Source organism: Tenebrio molitor, chromosome 3 (genome assembly GCF_963966145.1).
Source record: "Tenebrio molitor chromosome 3, icTenMoli1.1, whole genome shotgun sequence".
Classification (NCBI taxonomy): Eukaryota; Metazoa; Arthropoda; class Insecta; order Coleoptera; family Tenebrionidae; genus Tenebrio; species Tenebrio molitor.
In genome coordinates this window covers 28,440,613-28,459,764 of record NC_091048.1, presented here as the reverse complement: position 1 = coordinate 28,459,764, position 19,152 = coordinate 28,440,613, and the positions used below count along the sequence as shown (strand labels likewise).

General features: G+C 46.6%; 1 protein-coding gene across 1 annotated transcript; it reads right to left on the bottom strand.

Moving 5' to 3' along the window:
- Positions 1-105: 105 nt before the first annotated feature.
- Positions 106-13,127, bottom strand: Cht10 (Chitinase 10). The gene is made up of 20 exons (XM_069042718.1): positions 12,962-13,127; positions 10,070-10,165; positions 9,328-9,581; positions 7,976-9,281; positions 7,802-7,925; positions 7,458-7,756; positions 7,239-7,407; positions 6,927-7,189; positions 6,647-6,874; positions 5,637-6,594; positions 5,135-5,584; positions 4,952-5,085; positions 4,463-4,904; positions 3,925-4,415; positions 3,076-3,877; positions 2,537-3,027; positions 2,301-2,486; positions 827-2,251; positions 592-777; positions 106-542 (listed from the first exon to the last, which is right to left on the bottom strand). Exons 2-20 carry the CDS (start codon positions 10,088-10,090, stop codon positions 252-254), a joined length of 8,520 nt encoding a protein of 2,839 aa, XP_068898819.1. The 5' UTR covers positions 10,091-10,165; positions 12,962-13,127; the 3' UTR covers positions 106-251.
- Between the last annotated feature and the right edge of the window lie 6,025 nt (positions 13,128-19,152).

Sequence of the window (19,152 nt, the reverse complement as noted above, 5' to 3'; positions counted from 1 at the left end):
TGTTATGAAAAATATATATTATAAATAGAAAATAAAGCGTTTAAGAATTATTCAATCGTTGCATAATACGACGGTGTGCCGCCCCCGCTCAATAAAACACCCAAATCAAATCGATTTTTATTTCTTCTTACATAACCTTAAAAATACATAGGAATTGTCAAATATTCACTATCCTTTGCGCCCTCTGCCGACGACACAAAGAAGAAAAATATTTCGATTTTCGAAACATCACATCGCCTAACCTAACCTAACTAAGTACAGTTGAGCACGCTGATGTCAGAGGGCGTGCCCCGCAGCTCGTTGTTCATGGTCTTCAAGAGCGGATGCTTGCCGCAGCCGCACCGGTTGCGGAAGTCGTCTAGATCCAGCGCCCAGATCATGCCGCCCCCGAGGTGGAGGTCCTTGATCAGGCGCGATTTGCGCCGGATTTCGGCCACGTCGTCGTACGAGACCCACTGGTTGGACATGTAGGCGTAGGGGCCGATACGGCCGTGGGGGTCGCGGGTCACGGTCCAGCCCCGCTTCTTGACGCGCTCGCAGATCTGCAACAAGTGGTTTTGTATCGGGTAAGAGAGAGTGGAGGAGTGGTACCTCGTAGAAGGCGAGGAAGCCGCCGGCTCTGGTGAACTCGCCGGCTTCTCCGGGTCCGTAGGATTTGGCGTTGAGGCCGCGGTCGCCCGAGTCCGCTAGGCTGAAGCTCTGGCCGTAGAGGGGCATCCCCATGACCAGTTTAGACGGCGAAGCCCCCTTCTCGATCCAGTAGTTGAGGGAGAAGTTCTACGGGAGAAAACTTGACGAGGGGAGTTTTGGAGGTTGGGGTACTTACGGCGTTGAAGTAGTCGTAGGCGTCGCCGGGGTAGTAGTACAAGGGGGCGACGTGGCCGGTTTGCTTGTCCCAGTGGCCGTGGAAGTCGTAGGTCATGACCGCGATCCAGTCGAAGTACCGGGAGAGGGTGGGTACGTCGTACCCCGCGTCGATCACAGCCTTGCTGGGGGAGACCGCCGCCGACAGCAACAACCCTTTAGGCTTGAATGCCAGACTCAGCTCTCGCACCAGATTGGCAAAGTTTTCCTTGTCCGAGTCGGGACCCTTGTTGCAGTCCACTTGCCAACACTTGGGGTACTCCCAGTCCAGATCCAACCCGTCGAAGCCCCACTTCTCGATGAACTCCAGCGCGTGAGCCACAAACCTCGCTCTGGCTTGGGGGTCGTTGACCAATCTCGAGTACTTGGACCCGGCGGAGTCGTTCCAACCACCCAGAGCGATCAGTACCTTGATCCCTCTGGACTTGAACGCCACCACTTTCTTGTAAAACTCGTTGTCTATGTCGGCCCACGAGTCGTGGGGCTTGAGCGTCATCGTGCTGCCGTCGAGTACCGCGAAACCGTAATTGATGTGGGTGCAGAGGCTCGCGTCGATGTCTTGAGGGAGGTACTTGCCGTCGCCTTGCCGGTACCACGCCCAGTTCGTGAAGTAACAAACCACCTTGTAGGCGCCTTCCGTAACGTCGGTACCGCCCACAGGAGCAGCCGGAGTTGTCACAGGTTCCGGTACTTCTACTTCAGGTACTTCCACTTCTGGAGTTTGCGTCGTTGTGGAAGGTGCAGCGGTGGTGGTACCATCTGGGTGGCACTCAGTATTCTCGGGCCAGTCGCAGTGGTCTCTGTTCCAGAACAACCCATTGGGACACACCTGGAGTTGGAGTTCGCCTTGGTTGCACAAGTAGTACTGGTTGCAGTTTTTCTCGTCTGCTACGAAGAGGCGGCCGCGGCAAGGGACGGAGTCGGGGGGCATGACCGGCTCTGGAGATTCCGTCGTTCCATATGAGGGTTTTTGCGTTGAGGGTTTTTGGGGCTCGTACGGAGGAGTTGAAGGTTTGGGAGTTGGTTTTTGGGTCGGTTTGGGAGTTGGCTTTTGGGTCGGTTTGGGAGTTGGCTTTTGCGTGGGTTTGGACGAAGCTTTGCCCAGAATACATTTGGGATCTGGCTTGGCGTAGTCTCTCAGCACCCTGTTGATGGTCCTCAAGAGTGGGTACTCCTCGCACCCGCACAAGTTCCTGAAGTCGTCCAGATCCAGTGCCCAGATCATCCCACCCCCGAGTCCCATGGCTCGGATGAACTCGGATTTGTGCCGGATCATCCCGATGTCGTCGAACGACACCCATTGGTCCCTCAAGTGGGCGTACGGGCCGATACGGCCACGCCTATCCCGCACCACCTTCCAGCCCTTGTTGATCACGTTGGTACAAATCTGGAACATTTTGGTCAGCTTTGCTTCCCCCAAATCTCTCAGTACGTACCTCGTAGTAGGAGAGGAATCCTCTGGCGCGGGTCTCTTCCCCGGCCTCGCCTCCACCGTACGTGGGTGCGTTGACGCCATTTTGATTGTTGTCCGCCAGCGAGAAGGACTGGCCGTACATGGGCATCCCCATCACTAGTTTCTTCCTGTCGGCTCCCTTCTCGATCCAGTAGTGAATGGTGAAGTTCTGAAACAACGAGGTCAGAACCGAGGTACTCGGTCTCTCATTGGTCGTACCGTGTTGAAAGTAGCGTCTACGTCATCAGGGTGGGCGTACATCGGGGCCACGTGTCCCGTGATCTTGTCCCATTGGCCGTGGTAGTCGTAGCACATCACCGCGATCCAATCGAGATAGCGGGACAAGGTGGGTACGTCGTACCCTGCGTCTACCACTCTTCGGCTCGGGGAGACCGCGGCGGACAGGAGCCACCCTTTCGGTGTGAAGGCCTCGTGGAGTTCCTTGACGAACTCCGCGAAAGAAGACTTGTCAGACGCTGGGCCTTTGTTGCAATCGACTTGCCAGCACTTGGGGTACTCCCAGTCGAGGTCCAGACCGTCGAAGTTGTTGTTCTCGATGAAGTCGATCACGTGGGCGATGAAACGTCGCCGAGATGACGGATTGTTGACCAGACGCGAGTACTTGTCACCAGCTGAGTCGTTCCAACCACCAATAGCGATCAGTACCTTGATACCTTTCGCTTTGAAAGCTGTGACCTTCTCGTAGAACTCTGAAAGCACAATCTAGCACCGGTACCACTCGATTTGGGTGAACTCACTGTTGTCGAAGTCGGCCCAAGTGTCGTGAGGCTTGATGATGAGTTGGTCCCCGTTCAGTACCGCGAACCCGTAGACTATGTGGGTGCAGAGGTCCGGGTCGATATCCGACGGTAGGTACTTCCCTGGGCCTTGTCGGTACCAAGCCCAGTTGGTAAAGTAGCAAACCACTTTGAACTCGGAGTTTGGATTGACCAGAGCCTGTTGGGTGGTACCGTGCGTCGGGGAAGGTTCCAAAGTGGACGAGTGCACACTTGGTGGTGGTTCCGTATGCTCGGCTTCTACGGGTTCGGGTTTGTACGGAGGTTTCGACGGTTCCTCCGTATCTATGGGTGGGATGGGTTCTTGCTGGCCTGTCCCAGCATCCGCCAGAACATTTCTGATGGTTGTCAGAAGCGGGTGGCGTCCTTCTCCGCACCGGTTCTTGAAGTCGTCCAAGTCCAAGGCCCAGATCATCCCACCACCCAGATCCATCTTCCTGATGAACTCCGACTTGAGCCTGATCATTTCTCTGTCGTCGAAGGAGACCCATTGGTCGCCTCTGTAAGCGTAAGGTCCCATTCTCCTCTTGGGGTCTTGAACCACAGTCCACCCTTGACTCTTGATGTTGTGGCAGATCTCGTAGTAGGCCAAGAATCCGGCAGCTCTGGTGTGCTCTCCTGCTTGTCCAGGACCTGGAGCTTTGGCGTTGAGGCCGTGGTTGGACTCCTTCTCCAGGCGGAAGGACTGGCCGTAGAGGGGCATCCCCATCACTATCTTCCTCCTGGGTACTCCCTCAGAGATCCAGTAGTTGATGGAGAAGTTCTAAAAGCAGATGTCAAAGTGGTACCGGTTGGTACTTGTCAACTTACAGCATTGTAGAAGGCGACTTCGTCTTCAGGGTGGTAGTACAAGGGGGCCACGTGTCCCGTTTGCTTGTCCCACTGGCCGTGGAAGTCGTAGGTCATGACAGCAACCCAGTCCAAGTTTTGGGCGAGTACCGGAACATCATACCCTGCGTCTATCACAGTTTTGCTGGGAGACACCGCCGCCGACAGGAGGTACCCTTTAGGCTTGAACGCCGCCTTGATCTCGGTGACCCAATCGGCGAAAGCCTGTTTGTCCGAGTCTGGACCCTTCTTGCAGTCGACTTGCCAGCACTTGGGGTACTCCCAGTCCAGGTCCAAACCGTCGAAGTCCCATTTCTCCAGGAACTCCAGGACGTGCTTGATAAACCTGGCTCTGGCGGCTGGATTGTTGACCAAACGGGAGTACTTGTCGCCTTGGGAGTCGTTCCAACCCCCGAGAGCCAGAGACACTTTCACTCCTTTGGCTTTGTACCCAGTGACTCGCTTGTAGAACTCTGGAAAACAGGAGTTAGGTGGGGGAGTAGAGTTTTGGGAGTTTTACGGTTGTCGAAGTCTGCCCAAGAGTCATGCGCCTTCACTATCAGCTTCTCGAAGTCCAAAACGGCGAAGCCGTAGACGATGTGGGTGCAGAGGTCTGGATCGATGTCTTCGGGGAGGTACCGTCCGATTCCTTTGCGGTACCAGGCCCAGTTGGTGAAGTAGCAAACAATCTTGAAGTACCCTGATTGGGGTTTGAGTGGTTCCGGGAGTGGGGGCTTCTCGGAAGTTGGAGGAATGGGTGGGTGCCACTCGGTGGGTTGCCACTCCGGATAACTCGTACTGGTGGGCGGCTTCCTGCTGGTACTAGAAGGCGGGGTACTGCCAGACTCAGTACTGGAGTGAACTGGAGCTTCCGTGGGTTTCATAGTTGCAATCTCTGCAACGCTGATGCTGCTGGTACCATCGCACTTGGCTTTCTCCGGCCAGTCACAGATTTGTCTCTCCTGTACAAAAAATATACACTTTGATCGTCACTTGTCTGGGTACTTACATTAGACCAGTGTAGACCTGGGGCACAATTGAACACTTCATACTTGCCCCAAAGGCAGTGCAAGTACCGGGTGCAGTCTTTAGGGTAGGCAGCGAAGGCGTTTTCGCCACAAGCGGAATAGGGTTGTGGATGATCTAAAAAATCGTCAATCATGATCCCGTCAAAATTTTTAGCAACACTTACCAAAACTCATTTTTGGGAGTTGGTACATCTGGGCCAACTCCTTGCGCCCCACACACTTGACCTTGTACTTCCAGTCGCACATGTGCTCTTGGGTGTTGTAGTGTAGACCTGGGGCACAATTCTGCGGTACTAGATGACCATTTACGCAAACGTAAAAGCTGGAGCACGACTCGTGGGGGTAGTACTGGCCTGGACTGCACTTATCGTTGACCAGTTGCGAAGAAGTAGTACCACTAGTAGTGGTAGGCCGAGGGGTACTAGTCGTCTTGGTTTGCCAGTGGCTGGTGGTGGTGGGTCGGTACGGGGGTCTCGTGGTAGGTCTTTGCCAAGAAGTAGTTGTGGGTTTTTGCCAAGAAGTAGTTGTGGGTCTTTGCCAAGAAGTAGTTGTGGGTTTTTGCCAAGAAGTAGTCGTGGGTTTTTGCCACGAAGGAGTCGTTGGTTTGTGACCAGCTGCAAACCAAGTGGTACTGAGAAGAGTCTAGGTGGTACCTCTAGTACTTACGTTTGTGTTCTTGGCACTTGGCTTCTTTGGGCCAGTCACAGACTTTGCGTTCTTTGTTCCAGTGAAGACCTCCTGCGCAGTACTGCTTGCGCAACTCTCCCAGGACACACCTGTAGTAGGCGTTGCAGTTTTGAGGATCTGGAAGGTACTGCCCGGGTTCGCACGGCTGCGGGGGTTTGTCGACTTCAGGCATGACAACAGCTGGGGGCGGGATGGTTGTTGCGTGGGTGGGCCAGGAGGTAGTTGTGGTGGAGGGCCTGGTGGTGGTGGTACGTCTCGTAGTTGTGGTCCTCCTGGTCGTCGTGGTTCTTCTAGTGGTGGTGGTGGTCCACCAAGGACTCGTCGTGGTCGACCACCAACTACTAGTGGTGGGTTTGGTGGTGGGCTTGGTCCACTCTGGATGCATATGCTCGGTACTAGACGCTCCAGTGTCTACTCCCGTTGTGGTTTGAGGCGGCGCGGGGGTCACAGGTTCAGGGGGTTTGGTACAATCCTCCCTGGATGGAGTGTCGGGGATCAAGCCCAATCCACGATTCAAGCTTCTGAGCAAGGGGAAGGAACCACCGCAGCAGCGATTGGAGAAGTCGTCCAAATCGATGGTCCAAGCGATGGCGCCTCCAAACCCGCTGGACTTGATGTAACTGGCTTTCTTGCGAACGGAGGTGACGTCTTCGAAACCCACCCATTGTTCTCCATGGTAGGCGAAAGGTCCAGTAGCACCGGTACTATCCGGAGTGACGATCCAGCGCTGGTTTCTGATTCTGGCGCAGATCTCGTAGTAGGCCAACATGCCTGGTTGCTTGGTGTATTCACCGGCTTCACCGGGACCAGCGCTAGGGACACCTTGCCCGTGGTTGTTAGTCTTGGACAAGGTGAAACTCTGGCCGTAGAAGGGAATCCCGACGAGGAGTTTCTCTCTGGGGGCTCCTTTCGCCACCAAATACTCCATGGTGTAGTTCTAGAAGAATGCGCTAGAATCTAGACCATCTAGAATCGAAATTCAGACTCACCGTGTTGTACTGGGGGTACTTGTCCCCTTGCCGATGGTACAACGGGCTCACGTGACCCGTCTGCCGCTCCCACGCCCCATGGTAGTCGTACGTCATCACCGACATAAAATCTAGAGCGCCACCAAGCGACTGCAGATCGTACGCCACATCTATGACTTCTTTGTAACCAGAAATTGCTGCTGCTAGGATCATGGGAGGCTTCTGCTTGTCAAACTCGCGACGCAACTCCTAAATTGACAGAATAGAAGAGTTGTCATCTGTGTAAGTCTACCAAGCCTACCTGGATCAGTTTGGTGAAGTTCGGCTTGTCAGAAGACGCTCCTTTCTTGCAGTTGCTCTGCCAGCAGACCGGGTAGTTCCAGTCGAAGTGCAAGCCTCTGAAATGGTGGCGGCGCAGGAAACTGACCACCCCTATGACGAATCTGCGGCGCGCCGATCCGTCGCCCACCAGTCGAGAGTACTTGTCACCGGCGGAGTCGGTCCAGCCCCCCAAGGACAACAGCACTTTGGTGTCTTGGAAAGACGTGACTCTTTCGTACAGATCTAGAAGAGCGGAGTTAGAAGGGTTGGAAGTCAAAGGGGGGAGTATTACTGTTGTCCAGGTCGGCCCAAGGGTCGAACTCCTTCAGGAGGAGCTTGTCGGGATCCAGACTGGCGAAGGCGTAGATCACGTGGGTGCAGAGCCTCTGGTCGATGTGCTCCGGCACGAATTTTCCTTCGCCTTTGCGGTAGAAGGCCCAGTTGGTCATGTAGCAGACCACCTAGAAGAAGACGAGTTGGAAAGGAGTGTCTCGGTTTTGGGGGGGCAAACCTTAGGTCTGTCGTCCTTCGGGGCTTCGGCTTTGAGGAGATGGTCAAAGAGTCTCAGGGAGTTGGGCACCTGCATGATTTGCCCAGGTCTGCACTTCTCCCCCAAGCTGAATTCGCACCTCCCGTTGGCGGGGTCGAACATCATGTTGTCGGCGCACGAGAGGTGGTAGCTGAGGCCCGACCTGCAGATGTAGTAGGCGGCGCAGTTTCTGGGGTCGGTGAAGAGACCCTCGGAGCGACAGGTGCCGTAGGGCTTGGTGGGGGCGTCGGTGTGTTGTTGCAACGGGAGTAACTCGTTACCTAATCAAACTGTCAGATTGGAGAGACCCAAGTGGAGGTTTTTACCTCTGAGGTGGCGGTTGATGGTGCTGAGGAGGGGCCACTTGACCCCGCACACTCCCTTGAAGTCGTCCAGATCGGCGGCCCAAACGAACACGCCCCCGAGGTTCATCTCTTGGACGTAGTTCACCTGGGGAACCACCACGCACTTGATGCTGCCGTTCAAGACCAAACCCTTACCTTTCGTTCGACGCTCTCGGCGTCGTCGTACCCCACCCATTGGTCCCCGTAGACCATGTAGGGCGCCCCCGCTTCGTCCACCCCTTTGTGCCACCCCTCGTTCAGCAACATGTCGCAGATTTCGAAGTACGCCAAGTAGCCTGGGTTTTGGGTGTAGAACCCTTCCCGCCCTGGACCTTTGATCGCAGCCCCCTCTTGCGTCTCGTTGCTGTACTGGAGGGTGAACGAGCGGCCGAAAAAGGGAATCCCCACGATAATCTTCGACTTGGGGAGTCCCTTCTTGATCCAGAACTTGACCGCGTAGTCCACGCTGAGGAACAAGTCGAGGCCGTTGTCGTGGGGGCGGGGGTAGAGATTGGAGTGGTGGTCCGCCACGGGGTCCCTCTCCCGGTGGAAATCGAAAGCTTGGAGATTCACGAAGTCTACAAGACTCCCCAGACGCTGGGGGTTGAACCCGTCCTCGACCCTGAACCGCGACGCTGGGACCGCGATCGAGAGCAACCACCCCCGAGGCTTGAAGATCTCGGAGAGTTCCTCCAAGAACAAGTTGAGGTACTCCTTGTCGCTCAGTTGCCCTCCAAGCTCCTCCGCTCCCGGGTACTCCCAGTGGATGTCCATCCCGTCGAAGTTGTACTGCTTGATCAACCCAATCGCGGACCTGATGAACTCGCGTCTTCTGTTGGCACTAGAGACCATGCTGCTGAAGCGGTGGGACCCGTCCTGGCGCCCCTCCCCCACAGAAATCAACACTTTGAGCTTGGGGTTGAGTCTCTTGAGACCCGTCACCGACCGGTACCCCCCTTGGATAATATCGAACTCGTCGTCATTGGAGATCATGTTGAAGGTGTGGGGGTCGATCGACGCGAAAGCGTAGATCACGTGGGTGCACGCGTAAGGATCCAGATCCTCAGGACTGAAGGACAAAGGTTCCTTCCGATAGGTCGCAGCGGCTTGGACGTAGCACACCACGCGGTCTTGCTCCTCCCTGGGGTCGTACACCGTCTCGACAATCTCCGAGTGTCTCCCTCTCAAAAAGGGGTTGTCCCCGAAGAGACTCCGCCCACGTGCCGGGTAGCGAATCAGCTGCTGAGACACGTTATCGATCCTGTACGGTACCGAGACGTACTGCTCGCTGATCAAATCTCTGAAGTACTGGATCGGGGTGTAGAGACTGACACGTGGGGGGTAGTAGTAGAATTGGTACTCATTGTTGTCCAACTCGAAATCGTCGACGTCGTCGGGTTCGTCCGGGGGCGGTCGCTTCTCGACGGCGTCTCGCAAAGGTACTCGGATCGAGTCCTCGATCCTACAAAAAAAATTATCAAGGGGGTCGCGTGGGGGGCGGGACTTACAAATCTGGGACTCTCTCGACGGCTGTACGGAGCGGCAAAGACCTAGTACCGTACTGATCACGATTTGTGTAAGCGGCATGTCTGTCCGAGATCTCAGACACTTCCGGTGGACTCTCGACGGCGTCTCGACGAAAAGACGGCGATGAGAGGGGAGGGATGTGGGCACGTTTCGTCCGTGTCGATCCCTCTTCAGGGACGTGACGTCTCGTCACTCGTTCTTCGGTGGGGGTGAGCAACACCAGTAACGCACACAACTGTAACACACCGGTGTATACTTGGTTGCCTACTCAACGACGGAATTTAAAATGTTTGTGTATTGCTGGTTGCATACGCGTCCGGCTGTAAAGTGACATTTGTTGTCCAAAACTGATTTGGATTGGGATTTTGATGCAGATTAGGCGGCGGCAAACCGCACACACTCGTTATTTGTTTATTTATTTGAAGCCCCCTGGAGCGAGTTACGAAACGGTGATTCACGTCGTTGCGGCGAGGCGAAATTCCGATGCCGCCCACAGCGTTTCGGTGTTGTCTTCTGGGGACATTTAACTCGTTTTGGTTTCGCACAAACCGGCGGCATTTGCATGCCCCAGGTGGTACCGTTATGATGCCTGGATAATGAGCGAGTGGGCGAGGGTTCGGCGGCAAATTCGAAAAGCCAGGCGAGTGGTTCCCGCGCGGAGATTCGTTGAACTCGCGAAACTATGCACAGAATCGAATAAATTATTCAAATTGTGGTACTTACGGTGAGGTGCAGGAGCTCCATTTTAATTTGAGGAAGTTAGAGGCGCATAGGTGGTCTGTTGCGGACGAGGCACACCAGCAGTCTTGCGTTCTCCCCCTAGAAGAGACACGGTCAGCATTGACGGCGACAATGAAGAACAAACGTGCGTGCCACTGACCAATATTTATAAAAGTCGAGGCACAAAGGAGTCATTAGAATTCCTGTCGGGGTCCGACGGGCTTGGAATTAGTCAAAGATAAAGAGACGATCGTCGTCTGGTGTTGCAATTTTTCGCATTGATTCATTCGGAGTGAGTAATGGGGTGGGATGGGGCTGGGGTTGGCCCACGCGAGGAGTTGTTGCGGTGGGGTCGTCGGCTGAGGTGACGGACGGAATGCCGGTCGGATCTTGGCGGCGAGTCATAATTTGATCGGACGACATAATCTCGACAACAAAAGGTTCATTGCTCCTGAACGGTGGTAATGATATTCTAACAGCAGGAGAGGTGATAAATGCCCAGAGTGATGCCGGAGCTGACGGCTGTCTGCTTTACATTCTACGAATTTTGTACCATTGTCTGCGGAGGCTCGTGGTACTCTTTGGTACTGTTCGGCCCGGGAGATATTTTTTAATCAATTGGGAATTTTCAAGGTCAAGGACAAGGAGGTTTGACGAATTCAAAGCACGTTTTTGAAAAATTTTGAAGATATACAGAGTGGACATTAAATACATATTTTTATTGCGACTGGTTTTAAAAACACTAAAAGGCGAAAGTGATTTTGTTCTTTTGGTCTTGCTCCAGTGAAGAAGATAAAAGGAACGCGTGCTTTTGGGAATATACAGGGTGATTTTGAAAGTTGTGCAGATATTTTAATCACGAGCTACTGGCGTCATGTAGAACTCGGAAAAAATGTTTAAAAATTCTATGTCAAAAAATAAAATGACATTTATTTTTTGAACTACAATTTTTTTTAAATTGCTTTTAGTCTTCTACGTTGTCAAACAACCTCGTAGGTAAAATTTCGGCACATTTTAAAAATACACCCTGTATATCATATTTTATAAAACGTACACCAATGCGGTTTCCTTGTTTTAAAGCATATTTCCTATAGGTTACTTCGCAGTGGCGTACATTTTATAAAACATGATATACAGGAGTGTATTTTTAAAATGTGCCGAGGTTATAGGACAACGTAGAAAACTAAAAGCAATAAAAAAAAATTGTAGCTCAAAAAATAAATGTCATTTTATTTTTTGACATAGAATTTTTTAAATATTTTTTCCGAGTTCTACATGAAGCCATTAGCTTGTGATTAAATTATCTGCACAACTTTCAAAATCACCCTGTATTTTGGGTTAAATTTATTTTTTCAAAATTCCAAATTTAGAATTTCCAGAACATTTGCGGTTTGGATTTTTTTGTTGAATATTTTTCAGTTAAGAAAAGAAACGACATGACTACTCCTTTGTGACCGACTACTCGATTTTGACAGCGAAATATACACAGTGGACACGTGAATGCTCAAATTTTTGAAAAAAAATGGATTGGTGTTGGTCAAAATTAATTCTAGTTTGTTTTGATATTTGAGAGAATTTGGGAAGCTCTAAAAGTAAAAATGAATGAAATGAATTTTTTGGAAATTTTCGAAATAATGTCAAAATTTTGAATCTGAATGTCAAATAGATTTTTGAGTTAGAAATTACAAGGTCAAGTGCGCTCGACTGGGAAAAGGAAAGAGCTTACGTCTTTACATAATCTGTAATACAGTTTTTATTTTCGATTTGACATATACACAGTGGATACGTATATTTTGTTTTTTCGAATGTCACTTCTTGAAAAAGCCGAAGTGAGTGGAGCAAGAAATTATTTCTTTATAAAAATTAATTCATACGCTGTTCGATTTTTTTGATTTAAAATATATACAGTGACCACATAAACACTCAGATTTTTGAAAAATGTATAAAAATGATTCGTATTGGTCATTTTACGTCAATTAATACTGGTGAAATTGGTGGAAAAGGTAAAGAAAAATAAGCCAAGCAGTGAGATTTTTCGAAAAATACTTTATGTTTAAAAATTTTCAAAATATGGAATTTTTAATACGAACGTTTTAATCCTGATTTTCCGGTTGAAGATGTCAGGGTCAAGTACAAACAAGCGCGGAAACAAACGAAACCACTTTGTCAGAACTAGCTTAAGCGTAGTTAATTTTTTTAATCTAAAATATACAGAGTGGATTCGCAAAATGATGATAAAAATAGTGCAATTGGTCAACTTTTACACCAATTAATCTGTCTTGCCGAGGACTAGAATTTTTGGAGAAATATTTTTGACGTGTGCAAATTTTTCAAAATAAAATTCAAAATTTCAAAATCGACAATTTTTTCGGTAAACACTTCAGGGTCAAGCCCAAAAGGGAAAGAAATGAGACTGCACCTTTGTAAAAACTGCCCGAGACGCTGTTCATTTGTTTGACTTGAAATATACAGTGTGGAGAGATTGAGAGATCAGTTTTTGAAAAAAAAAAAATGACTTCAAACCGCAACATTTAATCTCGGAACTGGTGGACCTTGAAGAGATGAAGAAAGCAAAAAAAGCGAACATCTTCATAATTAAGGTGGATATCTATTTTTTGCTGGTTTAATTTAAACACTCAATAAATCAGGATGAAAAATGGAGGAACCCACGCTAATGGGACCGTGCGCATTAGCATTTAAAGCCGTCTTGGGTGCAAAACCTGAAGTGTTTAACCACACAAATCACACTTTTCCAAAATTCCTGATTTGGAATTTTTTCGAAAAAAATCTAGAGCGGCTCGCTCTAGTTTGATGCGTCCAAAAAAAATCGTATTTTTTTCAAAAATTCTCTTTTTCAGCTTTCCAAAAACCGGCGAAAATTTTCGAAAAACTTACTTGCGTCTCGGGTCCGCCCCGTAGTCACACACACGCACAAACCTCTCTGCGGTCGTCTTCTGGGGCACATTCACAACCTCACTGGCCGACAATCAAACACACAAATGCGTTTCGCACCCGAAAGACTGATTCTTATAAGCGAAGAGGTGGAGGTGCGACCGGCCGGCCGAAATCATCTCGCCAATTAACAATCCGGTCTTGGAAAAGAACCATCGAAATGGTGGCGGCGACCACTGCAACCGTTCAATGCATATCGCTCCTTGCAATTTGATAGCAAATGCCAACGAATCACCTTGAACTTGAGGCCGTCAACGCAAACACTCTCCTCTCGCGCCTAATTGGCGCACTTACCGCCAGATTTGGGCCCAACGGATCTCTCGTGGACGACCACGAACTTGACCTCTGTTTAGCACTTTTTCGCTAATCTGTGCAATTCCTCCGTACAAGCTTTTTACGACGGCGCAAATCCGGCGGGATTGGTGGCCGATCGACCGATGGATTTTGCAGAAAAGCGTTAAATAAACACATAAAACGAGAAACACGAAATATCGTGTTACCGGAGGTATCTAAAATGGTTTTTAATTTGGTACTAGCCGACAATAATTTTTGAAAGAATTTCCACAGATTAAAAGACAAATTATTGTCTTCCTGCATCACACTTCGTAAATGTTTTCTCTGGAGATGTTAATTATGGTCGTAAAAACTGGTCGTACCGATTTATCACTCGGATCTTCTTCAAAACCGAATTTTTTGTCAATGGTACCAGAATTCTTATCGTAATGGTGATGCTCATTCGGTTCTCTATCTAGTTTTTATAGCACATTTAAAGGAAAAACAAATTAAATTGAGCAATAAAAAAAGATAACAACGTTTGAACGAACATGTTACGGTACCAGGATCTGGTACCACCAAGAATAAAAGTATTTCCGAAGTCCAACTCGAAACGTCGATATTGGTCGGGTTAAAAATTTTCGTTTTTAGTGAAAAAATGTAGTACCTACCTACTAGGATTTGGTACCATCAAATAGAAATGTTGTCTAGAGATGAGTCAAAATGTCGGTGTAAAATATTATCCAGGTGCAAATTGTTTGTTTTTAAAAGAAAAGATGTAGTACCAGAGTACCAGGATCTGGTACCACCAAGAAGGAGAGTACATATATCCAAAGTCTAACTCGAAAGGAGTCAAAAGGTCGATGTTATCAGGTTAAAATTTGTCGCTTTTAGGGAAAAAATGTAGTACTAGGATCTAGTACCATCAAATAGAAAAGTTATCTATTGTTATGTCCAAAGCCTTTCTCGAGAGGAGCCAAAATGTCAGATTATTAGGCAGGTTCAAATTGTTTGTTTTTTAACTAAAAGATGTAGTACTAGGATCTGGTACCACCAAATAATAATAACAGCTAAGTAATACGTAAAGTTAAGGTCATTTCCGATAGAACCGAAATAAACAAAACATGTTCAAATCTTTGGAATTTTCAAGCAAATTCGGTCATTTTGGACAATGTTTTAAGTTCTTTTTTTCAATTTTTTCTTATCTTCTTTCACTAAATGAAAAAATTTTGTGGATCACTTGGTATATTGCTTTATTATGACATTCAACTCCATTCATCTAGTTTTGACTCACACAAACACTATTCTCGCCACAATCAATTCATTTAACAATATACAGTGTGTCACAATAAACTAACAATTTTTTTCGTCACAACTGTAAATTCACATTTTACGGTCTTTTAACTGTCAAAACATAATTCCATTTAATATAACTACTTCATGATTTACAAACTTGATGTGTCGCCTAATTTGAATATGGCGATGATTAACGGCCGACCACAAATGACAAGTGACAAGTGATGTTTTATGAGTGAAAATATTTGCATCACACATTTTATTACACGTTGGTCATAAAACACAACACAAAGGTGAGTCATAAATCAGAGCGAACTGCGTTTTTTTCGATTAAAAACCATAAAATCGATCATTTCGTCCATCTCGCACAACACTTACCGCAACGTAACTTTACTTGCAATTTGTACGCAACGCAAGCTTGACAATCACCAGAAAAATCAATGCAAATTCTGTCGCAGGTCGTTGCTTGATCTTGCATCTTATTTTCTCCGCAGCCTTGTGATTTGCCTTAAGGTGGACCTTTCTATTTACATAATGTAACGTAGAGAAACAAATGAGTGGGCCGCCGCTACTTATAAATTACCGTAACGGATCACAATTGAATAAACAATTACAAGCAATCCTGTGTTTTAAATTCTGGACGTTCCTCAATTCTTGTCAACAAGACGTTACGTAACGTACAAATCAATACGCTTAAAATAGACGCTCTTATCTCCGGCAAATAAAAATTATCTGTCTGCACATCTGGATGTGGCTTTTGTTAGTCACCTGAGCCAATTTTCCAGCAAGGACGACGTTTCCGGGTTGACTTAACGTATCACGTATCCGTTGCGGATACGTTGCGTAACGCAATACAACCAACAGTAGAGTTTAGTGACAATCTTTGTTTCTTGTTCTTATTGGGAATTTTTTGGATGCTACACGTGACGCAACGCAACGTAACACAATCAATAGCATACAGTTCGATGACAACAGAATGAAAATTTGAATGTGTCTTTTTTTATTATAATTTTTGATTCTCGACATAACGCAACGCAACACAAGACGGACAAATCCTATTTGTACCGTGATTTACAAAGTAAACTTAACATATCCGTTGCGGAAACGTTACGTAACGCGATACGACCTGCAGTAGAATTTAATGACAATCAAAATGTAATGTTTCTTCTCCTTATTGCAATTTTTTGGACGTTACACGTGACGCAACGCAACGTAACAAAATCAATAGTAGGTACAGTTTGATGACGATTGAATTAAATTAGAATTTTTTATTGTATTGGCGTCCTTTACATTACGCAACGCAACATAAGTCAGACTCACGTATCGACGTGATTTACAATGTAAACTTAACATATCCGTTGCGGATACGTTACGTAACGCAATACAACCAACAGTAGAGTTTAGTGACAATCCTTGTTTCTTGTTCTTATTGGGAATTCTTTGGACGCTACACGTGACGCAACGCAACGTAACACAATCAATAGCATACAGTTTGATAACAACAATGAAAATTTGAATGTGTCTTTTTTTATTATAATTTTTGGTCCTCGACATAACACAACGCAACACAAGACAGACAAATGTCATTTGTACCGTGGTTTACAATCAAAATGCAATGTTTCTTGTTCTTATTGCAATTTTTTGGATGCTACACGTGACGCAACGCAACGTAACAAAATCAATAATATCTACAGCTTGATGAGGATTGAATTAAATTAGAATTTTTTATTCTATTGGAGTCCTTTATATTACGCAACGCAACATAAGTCAGACTCATTTGTACCACGTATCGACGTGATTTACAAAGTAAACATAACATATCCGTTGGGGAAGCGTGACGTAACACAATCAATAAATATATTTTGAATACAGTTCAATGGACAAAGTTCAATTTTTTGTTTTTATTGGAATTTGTTGAATCCTCGACATTACGCAACGCAACGCGAATCGGAGAAATATCGTAATTTAGTGTTTTTAGATCGAATTAATTCTTTCCAATAAATGATCGTTCGTGATTCTAAGTACTCGTAAATTTGGTGTGATAAATTTGTTTGTTGCACTCTTCCCGAGTACATTCGATCTGTTAGTGCGTTGATAAAACTGATAAGGACGTATCTGGAATTCACCTACCTGTTATGACATAATATATCGAATAAACAACGACAAGAGATGTTACAAATATTACAATAATCAGAGATAAAAGAAATATGACACTTATAGAACGCTTTGTAACAAGAAAAGGACACCACGTGATGTTACGCCTATGCTCATACACTGTAAATAAAGCTCCGCCTATCCCTTTCTTCTTAAAGCGCTACTGTGACTTCTAATTTGATTATATTTGGCTTGGATAATAAAAAATAAAGCTTAGTTTCATTTGGCTTAATTAATATACAGTGAGTTTAAACAAATTGAAAGAATTACTTTGAACACATTTTCAACGGACAAGATTTTTTTTTTAATTTATTTAACTGATACTCTTGCCAGTCGAATTTATGTATAAATGTAAAAAGTGTAAGTCGTCTCTGCGTTACTCCAGTTGGTGGTTGAGCAAAATTTGAGTCTGGGTTTTTGGTAAAGAGTGAATCAAGTTGTCAAGCTACCAAGCGTGATAAATTGTGTTGGACAAGAGATCAGGAAGCTTTGGTATCGATCTGCCGTTAGTGTTACATTTATAGAACAAATTGCAACAAGTAAAGGACGTCACGTGGTGTCATCCCCATGCTCCTACAATGTAAATATAGCTCCGCCTGTCCATTTCTCCTTGGAACGCTACTGTGACTTCTAATTTGTCTAGCTCTGATTTGCTAGTGTCTAATAAAAATGAAGCTTAGTTGTAGTTAGTTTAATGGATATACAGTGAGTTTAAATCAATTGAAAGAGTAAATGTGAACATATTTTCAAATGAAAACAAAAATTCTCTTGTACATTCGGTGGACTCCAGTCTTCTCAGGAAGATCTCTTCAACAAAATGTGAAAAGTACAGGTCTTAAAAGTGCCCCCTGCGTTACTCCGGTTGATAGTTGAGTAAAATTTGTGCTTGGATTTTGGTAAAAAGTTAACAAATCGAAGTTCATTTGACAGAAACGTTGTCAAGGTAGAAGGTACATTGTGTCAAAGAGCTTTGGCATCGACCTTCTGTTAGTGTCACACTTATGAAACACTTTGCAAGGAGAAAAGGACATCACGTGATGTCCCGCCAATGCTCTCTTAGCGTAAATAGAGCTCCGCCTATCCCCTTTTCGTTAGAACGCTACTCAGGCTTCTAATTTGTTTGACTCGCACGTGTTTAATAAAAAATCAAGCTCACTTTTATTTGGTTTATTTAATATACAGTGTGTTTCAACCAATTTAAAGAGTAATTTTGAAGATAATTTCAAATGAAAAGAAAAATTATCTTGTACATTCAGCTGGCGCTAATCTTCCCAAGTAGACCCTTGGCATAAATGTGAAACGTATTGGTCTTAAAAGAGCCCCCTGCGTTACCCCGGTTTATTTTGAGAGAAAAGTGTTGGCGCAAGGTGCGAGTAAATCGTGTTGGATAACATATTACAAAGCTGTTGTATCGACCTTCCGTTTGATATAATGAGGCATAATAGATTTGAAAATGTCACCATTTCAGGTTGCATAAAATATGCATACGTGTGGGAATCGATCGGAGCAGGTGGACGGCAATAAAATTTAATAGAAGACGCGAGGGGGCGTTCCAGATATCTGAAATATTGACGACTTCCTCGCCGCTAATCCTTACGATTTCAGTAAATATTCGTTTTTGTTGTCATTTGTGAATATTTGATGCGTCCGAGCGACCAACTCGAGGGTCAATATTCCTAACGACAAACCATCACCATTAATATTAACCGACACACTTGGACTTGAGACAAAGTTTCGACGATTAAACATTTAAACGACAACAATGCGAAAGCGAGGAGCGCATTTTTCGGATCGATCGCAAATGTCACCGAGGAAGAGGGCGAAGAGGGCAGAACCTGAATCCCACCAATGGGACCCGATGGGACAATGAAGCATCATTAATCCGCGCGCCGCGGAAAAAAAGATAAGAGTGGCACATTCGAACCACTAATAACACCGAAACAGGTGCTATTAAAATCTGTTTTTTACGATGTTGTGTGACGTCACGCCGATATGACACGTTGAAAACAAATCGAAGAGTCGAGGATGGGCTTGACGTTAAATATTTGTCTCAGAGTTATCAGTTGTTTTGAGGTTTTGTCGAGTGTTTCTGACTGGGACGGAAATAATGATCGATTCTGGAAATAAAAACGCACTAATAAGAACCGATACGATTTGTACGATTGGGTCAAATGCGCAGAAAATCCGAAAATCTGGATGGGTTTGGCGGTGTTGCTATAGTTCGCGCGGCGAACCTGTGGAGTAGCCACGTGATAGCCGTAGCGACGTCATGAAAAGCCTGATTTACACTGCCTCGCCAAATTTGAGTTTTGAATTGACGGAAATTTTGGCTGCGTGTATTGAGCTGCACCGTATTACTCCATTGAGTCGCCGCACCGACTATAGCACCTGTTGTTGTTCAATCGGCGATT

Excerpts from the sequence above, each read along its gene's own strand:
- Cht10 (XM_069042718.1), bottom strand. The coding sequence starts at position 10,090 with ATGGAGCTCCTGCACCTCACC. Across the intron at positions 3,028-3,075 it reads TTGGGCCGACTTCGACAACA|AGTTCTACGAGAAGGTCACA; the intron begins GTGAGTTCACCC and ends TTGTGCTTTCAG. Across the intron at positions 2,252-2,300 it reads GATTCCTCTCCTACTACGAG|ATTTGTACCAACGTGATCAA; the intron begins GTACGTACTGAG and ends AAAATGTTCCAG.